This window comes from Oncorhynchus clarkii, unplaced genomic scaffold, assembly GCF_045791955.1.
Source record: "Oncorhynchus clarkii lewisi isolate Uvic-CL-2024 unplaced genomic scaffold, UVic_Ocla_1.0 unplaced_contig_12543_pilon_pilon, whole genome shotgun sequence".
Taxonomy (NCBI): domain Eukaryota; kingdom Metazoa; phylum Chordata; class Actinopteri; order Salmoniformes; family Salmonidae; genus Oncorhynchus; species Oncorhynchus clarkii.
In genome coordinates, this window is record NW_027259025.1 from 30,740 (window position 1) to 42,426 (window position 11,687).

Consider the following 11,687-nt stretch of genomic DNA (forward strand, 5'->3'; position numbering starts at 1 on the left):
CACCAATTGTGCAAGTTCTCCCACTTAAAAAGATGAGAGGCCTGTAATTTTCATCATAGGTACAGTTCAACTATGACAGACAAATCCAGAAAAATCACATTGTAGGCTTTTTAATGAATTTATTTGCAAATTATGGTGGAAAATAAGTATTTGGTTAATAACAAAAGTTTATCTCAATACTTTGTATATACCCTTTGTTGGCAATGACAGAGGTCAAACGTTTTCTGTAAGTCTTCACAAGGTTTTCACACACTGTTGCTGGTATTTTGGCCCATTCCTCCATGCAGATCTCCTCTAGAGCAGTGATGTTTTGGGGCTGTTGCTGGGCAACACGGACATTCAACTCCCTCCAAAGATTTTCTATGGGGTTGAGATCTGGAGACTGGCTAGGCCACTCCAGGACCTTGAAATGCTTCTTACGAAGCCATTCCTTCGTTGCCCGGGCGGTGTGTTTGGGATCATTGTCATGCTGAAAGACCCAGCCACGTTTCATCTTCAATGCCCTTGCTGATGGAAGGAGGTTTTCACTCAAAATATCACGATACATGGCCCCATTCATTCTTTCCTTTACACGGATCAGGCGTCCTGGTCCCTTTGCAGAAAAACAGCCCCAAAGCATGATGTTTCCACCCCCATGCTTCACAGTAGGTATGGTGTTCTTTGGATGCAACTCAGCATTCTTTGTCCTCCAAACACGATGAGTTGAGTTTTTACCAAAAAGTTATATTTTGGTTTCATCTGACCATATGACATTCTCCCAATCTTCTTCTGGATCATCCAAATGCTCTCTAGCAAACTTCAGACGGGACTGGACATGTACTGGCTTAAGCAGGGGGACACGTCTGGCACTGCAGGATTTGAGTCCCTGGCGGCGTAGTATGTTACTGATGGTAGGCTTTGTTACTTTGGTCCTAGCTCTCTGCAGGTCATTCACTAGGTCCCCCCGTGTGGTTCTGGGATTTTTGCTCACCGTTCTTGTGATCATTTTGACCCCACGGGGTGAGATCTTGCGTGGAGCCCCAGATCGAGGGAGATTATCAGTGGTCTTGTATGTCTTCCATTTCCTAATAATTTCTCCCACAGTTGATTTCTTCAAACCAAGCTGCTTACCTATTGCAGATTCAGTCTTCCCAGCCTGGTGCAGGTCTACAATTTTGTTTCTGGCGTCCTTTGACAGCTCTTTGTTCTTGGCCATACTGGAGTTTGGAGTGTGACTGTTTGAGGTTGTGGACAGGTGTCTTTTATACTGACAACAAGTTCAAACAGGTGCCATTAATACAGGTAACGAGTGGAGGACAGAGGAGCCTCTTAAAGAAGAATTTACAGGTCTGTGAGAGCCAGAAATCTTGCTTGTTTGTAGGTGACCAAATACTTATTTTCCGCCATAATTTGCAGATAAATTCATTAAAAATCCTACAATGTGATTTTCTGGATTTTTTCCCCCTCATTTTGTCTGTCATAGTTGAAGTGTACCTATGATGAAAATTACATACATACATACATAGATAGCCGATGCCGTTAGCACCCTGGCCACAAAACAGTACGCACACACAAGTGTTATGTGTGTCTGTGAGAGCCCTTCAGATTATTGCCCTTCAAATTATTATATTTGTGTGTTTCTTGACTCCTTCAATTATTAACACACAGGGGTTATATGTGTGTCTGTTTCTATGAGAGCCCTTCAGATTATTAACACACAGTTAACGTTAATGTACGTATCATTACTGTCAAAGTTAAACTATGCAAGTGTTCAATATAGCTATTATAATAATAGGCGTTTTGTCTTATTTCTAACCTGTTCCAAGCCGGAGAGAATCAACGCTTGTTGTTTCTCGTATGGGACAGTATAGAACCTGTTGAACAGATGCAGCTTGCGTTCATCAGTCAACTTTCCACAATCCTTTCTGCACGTCGCGGAACACGCTCTTCCCTGCAGGATACAGTGTAACTAGCTAGCTACTGTAGCCATGTCGAATCATCCGGTGGACGGAGAAAAAGTAGCTAGCTATGTTTCTTCTATAATCTAGCAATAACATTTGTAACGATAATGTATGAGTTAGTAGCCAACGAACTTTAGCTAATATGTTTTCTCTATAGTTACAAATTAGACAACCCAGGGGTTATTTGTGTGTCTGTGACTCCTTCAGATTATTAACACACATTTGTGTGTCTGGGTTATGGGTTATATGTGTGTCTGTGACCCCTTCAGATTATTAACACACAGGGGTTTTATGTGTGTCTGTGAGACCTCTTCAGATTATTAACACACAGGGGTTATATGTGTGTCTGACCCCTTCAGATTATTAACACACAGGGGTTATATGTGTGTCTGTGAGAGCCCTTCAGATTATTAACATACAGGGGTTATATGTGTGTCTGTGAGAGCCCTTCAGATTATTAACAAACAGGGGTTATATGTGTGTCTGACCCCTTCAGATTATTAACACACAGGGGTTATATGTGTGTCTGTGAGAGCCCTTCAGATTATTAACATACAGGGGTTATATGTGTGTCTGTGAGAGCCCTTCAGATTATTAACAAACAGGGGTTATATGTGTGTCTGTGAGAGCCCTTCAGATTATTAACACAGTATCACAGACAAAAGCAGTAGACTAGCAGGACCAAGTTTCATGCCCTGTGGGAGCGACTGCCTTGGTAACAGTGTGGGACTTGACAATGCGTCATTATTACAATTGGAGATGGAAATGCGCGTGTGTGTGTGTGTGCGCGCATATGTATGTGGGTGAGACACTTCCAGACTCGGTTCGATGACTGTGTGTCACCAACGAGAATACACACTCCTACAGGTGTGACTAGAAAACTAACTAGTCCCCAGAGGGAGAAACTATCACATGCTCACTCTCTCTGGCACACACACACACACACACACACACACACAAAGATGAACAGAAGCCGGTCACTAAAGTACGTTCCCTGCAGATGGGTCTAGAAGGGCAGCAGCAGGAGTATGTACGTCTGGAGGAAAACCCGTTCAGTTCAGAACAGAAGTGGATGGCCGTCCGCTGTGTCCACCGCACTCGGCAGGTCAGTCAGTCCAGAGCGCCAACACCCTTACTCCTTTCCACATTCACTGTCTCTTCTACGTAACATGGACACAGCGAAGAGACATTCTATCTGTAGTAGTGTTGTGTGATGAATGTGTCATGGTGTTTTCTGTCCTTGATGATGTGTTACCTCAGGACCAGCCAGGTGTGTATTACATGAAGGGGGCTTACGAGCAGGTCATCCGATTCTGTAGCTACTACCACAGCAAAGGTGCAACACTACCTCTCAACCACCAGCAGAGGGAGCTCTACCAGCAGCAGAAGAGTTACATGGGATCCTCAGGCCTCAGAGGTAAAGGGGGTTGGTGTCATTGGCCCGATTCCAAGTAAAGCCCTACCTTTTTTTCTCCTTCGGGGTCGCTAAAGTAACAACAATGTAATCTTCTGTCTTGTTTTCCGGTGCAGTTCTGGCTTTTGCGTCGGGTTCGGAAATGGGCAACCTGTCGTTCCTGGGCCTGGTGGGCATCATCGATCCGCCCAGGTCAGGGGTCAAAGAGGCTGTGGGCACGCTCATCAGCTCAGGAGTGGCCATCAAGATGATCACTGGAGACTCCCAGGAGACCGCTGTGTCCATAGGTGAGGCGCACTTTTTTCCTCTCTATCTTCATCTCTCTGTCCCTCTTGTAATTTATAATCTCCCTTTATCTCCCTTTTGTAATCTCCCCCCACTTGTAACTTGTAATCTCCCTCTTGCAACCTCCGAGATACATTTTTTGCAAGAACGTATGATGAAATGGGGATGCAATATCTGACCGTGCGTGTGTGTCCTTGTGTGTCCTCAGCGGGCCGTCTGGGAATCTACACCAAGGGCTCCCAGTCTCTGTCTGGAGAGGAGGTGGACCAGATGGACCTCCAACAGCTGTCTCAGATGGTGCCCAGGGTAGGAACATATCAACAAACGCAGGCTCTAATACACTGTGACTTTCTCCGACTCACAATCCTTATTCTTTAAATAGTACAGAGTGTACCGGCTTCACATAGTAATTGTCCTAAGTGGACAATTTAAGTTGTTGGATTTGAATTGAATACCTTCATTATGTTCGCATCAAGGAACAGAGAAACCCACACGCTGCTCTTGCTGATATCACTCACTATCACAGGGCTGGGTGAACAGGTTGATGTCTAACAGGGCTGGGTGAACAGGGTGATTGATGTCCAACAGGGCTGGGTGAACAGGGTGATGTCCAACAGGGCTGGGTTAACAGGGTGATGTCTAACAGGGCTGGGTGAACAGGGTGATGTCCAACAGGGCTGGGTTAACAGGGTGATGTCTCTGCCTCCTCCAGATCATGGTGTTCTACCGGGCCAGCCCCAGACACAAGCTGAAGATAGTCAAGGTGAGAACCCAGCCAAGTGTCAGCCAGCTGGCATGAGATGATGTGTGAATGCCCGTTCTGCGTAGGCAGAGCCTGGCCTGGCAGCATGTGGCTCCAAAGCCCTGGGAAGTCTCTAGAAACTCCCACCTCAATTTGTGACATTCAGTCACGGGGAAGTGTCTACGGTATACCTGGTAGTTTTCCAGTCGCTAGTGTTGCGAGTGCTAGTGAAGAAAATGAAAATCACACAATTATTAGAAAATACACTCCATAATTTCAGATCCCTTTAATCTAAAGGAATGAGTTCAACCAAGATCAGGGAACTCGATTCATTAACTAAAAACTGTTGTGTTCTTTCAGGAGTTTAATTCATGACTATAATGTGGATTTATTACAAGGGTTGACTTCTATCTGCTCGCTCCCTCTCATTCCAGTCTCTCCAGAACATTGGTGCTGTGGTGGCGATGACGGGTGATGGTGTGAATGATGCCGTAGCGCTGAAAGCAGCAGACATCGGCGTTGCCATGGGCCAGACTGGCACTGACGTTTGTAAAGAGGCAGCAGACATGATCCTAGTGGACGATGACTTTCAGACCATCTTGTGAGGAAACAGTTTGCAGTAACACTTTATAATGTTACCCAGTTTGTTCATTATTTTGGTCTTCAAAGCCATCATGATTTCGAGAAATGTGTCTTTAGCAAAATGAGTTATATTTCTGTCATTCTGTTTCGTCCTAGGTCTGCCATCGAGGAAGGGAAAGGCATTTACAACAACATTAAAAACTTTGTCCGCTTCCAGCTAAGCACGTGAGTGATGGAGAGCTACCTTTTTGATAAAGAGATTCCTTGAAACAATGCTATATGGGCCACTTTCTTGTAAATATTATTAAATTGCCATTATTGTGTTTCCTAGGAGCATTGCAGCGCTCACCCTCATCTCCCTGGCAACGCTGATGAACTTCCCCAACCCTCTGAACGCCATGCAGATCCTGTGGATCAACATCATCATGGACGGACCTCCCGCTCAGAGGTGAGACAACACAAAGCATTATGGGAACTGTATTCTTTTGTCATGAAAATGGTCTTGTCTCAGTTTCACAAGATTTTATATAATAATAATTTAAGAATTTGGTGGGTGATTTATATCTGTCCTGTTTCACACAAGTGTGTATTATACGCATTTGTGTGAAATGGAAATGTATTTTTTGCATATCCCAACCCTCGGAGAGTGGGGTCACGGCCAGGGTCAGCCATTATCAACGGTAACCCTGGAGCAATTAGGGCACATCAACAGATTTTTTTTTCTTCACCTTGTCAGCTCGGGAACTCAAACTAGCGAGCTTTCGCTTACTGGCCCAAATCTCGAACCGCTAGGCTACGTGCTGCTTTCATATTTAAATCTACCAGATTTAAAGTCACAATTACTGATCCTTTGTGTAAAAATAGTTAGTGGTAATTACCGTAGATGGAAATCCATGTAATCCTCTGTCATCCGTAGTCTGGGAGTGGAGCCAGTGGATAAGGATGTCATACGGAAGCCTCCGAGGAATGTGCGGGACAGCATCCTCACACGCAGTCTGTTAGTCAAGGTGCTGGTGTCGGCACTCGTCATCGTATGCGGCACCCTGTTCGTCTTCTGGAGAGAGGCAAGTAGCTATAATCATAGTAGTGTTCTTCATCATTCAAACTTCTATCAATTAAGTATTATGACTGGCCTGTTACAATCAGTAGTATTATGACTGGCCTGTTACAATCAGTAGTATTATGACTGGCCTGTTACAATCAGAAGTATTATGACTGGCCTGTTACAATCAGTAGTAGTATGACTGGCCTGTTACAATCAGTAGTAGTATGACTGGCCTGTTACAATCAGTAGAATTATGGCTGGCCTGTTACAATCAGTAGTATTATGGCTGGCCTGTTACAATCAGTAGTATTATGGCTGGCCTCTTACAATCAGTAGTATTATGGCTGGCCTGCTACAATCAGTAGTATTATGACTGGCCTGTTACAATCAGTAGTATTATGGCTGGCCTGTTACAATCAGTAGTATTATGGCTGGCCTGTTACAATCAGTAGTATTATGGCTGGCCTGTTACAATCAGTAGTATTATGGCTGGCCTGCTACAATCAGTAGTATTATGGCTGGCCTGTTACAATCAGTAGTATTATGGCTGGCCTGCTACAATCAGTAGTATTATGACTGGCCTGTTACAATCAGTAGTATTATGACTGGCCTGTTACAATCAGTATTATTATGGCTGGCCTGTTACAATCAGTAGTATTATGGCTGGCCTGTTACAATCAGTAGTATTATGGCTGGCCTGTTACAATCAGTAGTATTATGGCTGGCCTGTTACAATCAGTAGTATTATGGCTGGCCTGCTACAATCAGTAGAATGACGCCGACCTGTTACAATCAGTAGTATTATGACTGGCCTGTTACAATCAGTAGTATTATGGCTGGCCTGTTACAATCAGTAGTATTATGGCTGGCCTCTTACAATCAGTAGTATTATGGCTGGCCTGCTACAATCAGTAGTATTATGACTGGCCTGTTACAATCAGTAGTATTATGGCTGGCCTGTTACAATCAGTAGTATTATGGCTGGCCTGTTACAATCAGTAGTATTATGGCTGGCCTGTTACAATCAGTAGTATTATGGCTGGCCTGCTACAATCAGTAGTATTATGGCTGGCCTGTTACAATCAGTAGTATTATGGCTGGCCTGCTACAATCAGTAGTATTATGACTGGCCTGTTACAATCAGTAGTATTATGACTGGCCTGTTACAATCAGTATTATTATGGCTGGCCTGTTACAATCAGTAGTATTATGGCTGGCCTGTTACAATCAGTAGTATTATGGCTGGCCTGTTACAATCAATAGTATTATGGCTGGCCTGTTACAATCAGTAGTATTATGGCTGGCCTGCTACAATCAGTAGAATGACGCCGACCTGTTACAATCAGTAGTATTATGACTGGCCTGTTACAATCAGTAGTATTATGACTGGCCTGTTACAATCAGTAGTATTATGACTGGCCTGTTACAATCAGTAGTATTATGACTGGCCTGTTACAATCAGTAGTAGTATGACTGGCCTGTTACAATCAGTAGTAGTATGATGTCTGCTGTGTACTGTAATGACGCGGTCTGCTGTGTACTGTAATGACGCGGTCTGCTGTGTACTGTAATGACGCGGTCTACTGTGTACTGTAATGACGCGGTCTACTGTGTACTGTAATGACGCGGTGTACTGTAATGATGAGGTCTACTGTGTACTGTAATGACGCGGTCTACTCTGTACTGTAATGACGCAGTCTACTGTGTAATGTAATGACGTGGTCTGCTGTGTTCTGTAATGACGCGATCTACTGTGTGCTGTAATGACGCGGTCTGCTGTGTGCTGTAATGACGCGGTCTACTGTGTGCTGTAATGACGCGGTCTACTGTGTGCTGTAATGACGCGGTCTACTGTGTGCTGTAATGACGCGGTCTACTGTGTGCTGTGATGACGCGGTCTACTGTGTGCTGTGATGACGTGGTCTACTGTGTGCTGTAATGACGCAGTCTACTGTGTGCTGTAATGACGCGGTCTACTGTGTGCTGTAATGACGCGGTCTACTGTGTGCTGTAATGACGCGGTCTGCTGATTTACTTTTGATGTGGAACGTGTGTTTTCAGATTAATAAATGTGTGAACCCAAAAAATAAAACAAACTGATCACATTTAATAGTGAATCGAAGCCAATCCCCACCTATTTCCTGTATCAGTTGACTTCTATTTCCATCAATGTGTTTGTTTCTCCTCCTCTCAGCTGCAGGACAATCTGATCACTCCCAGAGACACCACCATGACCTTCACCTGTTTTGTGTTCTTCGACATGTTCAACGCCCTCAGCTCACGCTCACAGGTGGGTGCACTGCTGTGCCCTGTACAGGATGAAGGATCTGAGAGATTAGTGGGCAGAAACATGTCACCTAGGATCTATTGTTGATTCATGATGACGGTCTCTGTTTCTCTATCTCTCTCGCTATCTCTCTGTCAGACTCGTATGGTCCATGAGATGGGCCTGTGCAGTAACAAGATGTTCTGCTACGCGGTGCTGGGTTCCATCATGGGCCAGCTGGCGGTCATCTACTTCCCTCCACTGCAGAGTGTCTTCCAGACAGAGAGCCTCAGCATCTTTGGTAAGAAATACATGTTAGCCCACTGAGCTAAAGATTAAACCTAAGCTTTCAGGGCCTGTATTCATAAAGCATCTCAGAATAGGAGTTCTGGTCTAGGATCAGTTTAGCCTTTTTAGATCACAATCATTTCGAGGGTGCTTATATTTGTCCTGTTACACACGAGTGTGAAATGGAAACCATTGTTCAGCGCCCCTGGGAACAAATTAGGTAAGTGCCTTGCTCAAGGGCACAGCGACATACTTTTCACGGTATTCAAACCAGCGACCTTTCGGTTACTGACCCAACGCTCTAACCTCTGCTTCCTGCCGCCGTAATGAATGGACGGGGGGGATGGGGGCTGATCCCTACATCAGCTCTCCTGTTCTGAGACGGACCCTGGTCTGTTAGTGATGGAGGTGATGGTTTATATGTGCTGTAGTAACAGTCCATCTCTTCTTCCCTTCCAGACCTGCTGTTCCTGGTGGGCCTCACGTCCTCTGTCTGCATGGTCTCTGAGACCATAAAGTGGGTGGAGAGGTGGAGAGCAGTGAGGGAGAGGAGAACCACAGTGTCTGAAGAAGACTCCTTCCACGATGTATGACGCACATTGCGTTCTGTGTGACAGAGTAGATAGGGGAGAGGAGGGGGCGGGGCTGGGTTGTTTGTGGGTGGGGGGTACATGTAGATGGATGCAATGGTTATTTGGTCTGAACACAGGGACTGGAGAGAGAACTCAAACAGTTGCTGTCCCTCGCTGGTATTCACTGTTCAGTCATGGATTGGAAGTGGGCGAAGAGGATCTCAACCTTACAGTGCCCCCCTGCCCTCCACCTCTCTCCTGCGAGAAGCATTGGCGTGCTGCTTTCAGACTGTACCATCCTCCAGGAACTCAGGAGGGGATTTATTTATGAGACATTGTAACTGTTGTTCATGTGGCAACTATTCATGTCTATGGTGTCGTGATCTGAGAGGACAATGTTACTGCTCGTAGATCAACTACTCACGTCTAGGTTTTAAGACCAATTAAGGACAGCATAATTGTTTGTAGAGCAACTATTCATGTCATGGGGTTCATGAACATAAATGGAATTTTGTAACTGTTCTTATTCGTCATCACCTTGCTTCGAGTGCAGGTAGCTAACCATAGCTTTGTAGAAGTCTAGAGATGTTACTTTCATGCATTCCAGCTTTTCATGCTAGTAGCAATCTCACCATCAACTTCCAACCAATTTAGGATTGATAATTGTGAGCATACTTTTGTTTTGGTATAGACTTTAGGAAGAGTTGACCACTAAACCGTGTTATTTTGGTGGATGAATATAATACATTTTCTTCAGAAGATACGTTTGGTTTGGTTTTTCTCACATATTAGGGCTGATGGCCTTCATTTGGCGTTTCATTTAATTCCACTCTGGCTATCTATTTAGTTGCCCCTGGAGACATTCTGTGTTTTGGACCATCACTCAGCAGTTTATTTTCCCAGTGATCAAGCAGTACTATACAGTTAATTCTATCCCAGTCCCCACCCTCCCAGCCACGGTCTGCCTCCCCAAAATCTTTCACTTGCCCTGTATCAAACCTACATTATTTTTTCCATTTAGGGAATGAACTGTTTGCCTTGAATGAAAGGCACAGAGGTATTTGGTCCAGTGCTGTCAAAAATGTTATTTTTCCTGTGTTTTATATATTTTCACACTATGAGGTTGGAATAGTACTGTGAAATTATGATAATGCCCTTTTAGTGTAAGAGCTGTTTGAAAAATGCCAGCCTGTTTTGGTGGAATAGAGTTTTGGCCTGCCTGATGACATGCCAATAATAGCTGGTTTTCAGTTTTCCCCTCCCCACTCAGCCACTCCTAGACAGTCATAGCAACATTTTAGCTTGAGGAAATTCCTCTTGCTAGGAAGCTATTTTAGTTTGTTTTTGACTGCTTTTTGATTAAAGAAGGTCACTTTAAGGTACTTATTTGTTACCCAGAAATGATTTGATATTGAGATAAAAAAAAAAACAGCCGCAATGGGCCTTTTAATATTCTGCCTCTATTTTACACACTGTAAATTAAGTGCAAATATTTATCTCCATGACAACCATTTACTGTACATGCACTGTTCATATACATTTAGCTTGTGTCTTGGGTCAAAAGTGGCCATTTTAAGCACATTTTTCTCTTCATGCTCTTTCCAGAAGCCTCCGAGGCCTTGTTTTGGTACAGCTAGACATACCTGGGTTTTATTTCACAATGCAGAATCACTCAATTAACAAGCTTGTTTTGATAATCATTTACATTAAATATAATCAAATTCCCAGGTTTATAAAGGCAGGTTCAGTTGATAATGGGTTATTTGAGTCATACCCATTCCAGGTTTATTTCTTTATGAACCAGGAGATGGAGTTGTTTCAGCATTTTTAGGACCGGGAGCTAATTCATTGATGTTGCTTTCCAAATGAGTTTTTGTCTGTGCTATGGATGGCAACAGAAGTCCTCTACCTACCGCAGCACCTAGCGGGTACAGGCTAACATCGCCAGCTCTTTCTATTAGACATGTTCTTTATTTTACAAGAGGTTATACTCTCTGCTTTGGTCCATTTGACAGGCCAAATCAGCTACAATTATTTTAATTGTTTATTTATGATTTGTTGTGTGTGTTGCACAGCTGAAGACAGTACTCTGTTGTGATGGTATGAGAATAAATCTGTACATTAATGAAAGTGTGTGTGTATATATATATATATATATTTGAAGTGTGTTTTAACTGGGTGGAGGGTTTGTGTCATGTTTTCAGTGTCACTGACACCGATTCTGATCATCTCATTTTTGCTCAGATTGAGCTAAAAATTACAATATCTGTTTGTTTTTTTCAGTTTAAGATTTCCATATAAAATATACTGCCAAAGCAGAGAGAGGCTTTAGTGTGTATACTGTCGTGGAAATTTCCTCTATTTACCAAATCATGAGCGCAAACCACACACAAGTCAGAGTTAGTTATCAAAGTCCATCTTTAATTATATGAGCTTTATCACAACCCTGTGACTCTCAGATAAATTCAGTGTCTCTCAATGAATTCTTTGAGAGCCCCTTCCACATTTCAAATGAGGTCCTTTATAGCAAAGACACACACAGGATAAGACAGC

The 11,687-nt window shown here is 43.6% G+C and overlaps 1 protein-coding gene across 2 annotated transcripts in view; it reads left to right on the top strand.

Moving 5' to 3' along the window:
- Positions 1-11,255, top strand: part of LOC139399425 (calcium-transporting ATPase type 2C member 1-like) — a 34,348-nt gene extending 23,093 nt beyond the window's left edge. For both annotated transcript variants that reach the window (XM_071144833.1, XM_071144834.1), the window contains exons 15-26: positions 2,941-3,045; positions 3,201-3,357; positions 3,471-3,641; positions 3,848-3,945; positions 4,352-4,402; positions 4,816-4,982; positions 5,120-5,188; positions 5,295-5,411; positions 5,880-6,027; positions 8,203-8,298; positions 8,434-8,575; positions 9,022-11,255. In XM_071144833.1, the coding sequence (XP_071000934.1) occupies positions 2,941-3,045; positions 3,201-3,357; positions 3,471-3,641; positions 3,848-3,945; positions 4,352-4,402; positions 4,816-4,982; positions 5,120-5,188; positions 5,295-5,411; positions 5,880-6,027; positions 8,203-8,298; positions 8,434-8,575; positions 9,022-9,155 (1,455 nt within the window). In that variant the 3' untranslated portion in view covers positions 9,156-11,255. The remainder of the gene's footprint in view (positions 1-2,940; positions 3,046-3,200; positions 3,358-3,470; positions 3,642-3,847; positions 3,946-4,351; positions 4,403-4,815; positions 4,983-5,119; positions 5,189-5,294; positions 5,412-5,879; positions 6,028-8,202; positions 8,299-8,433; positions 8,576-9,021) is intronic.
- Positions 11,256-11,687: the final 432 nt, after the last annotated feature.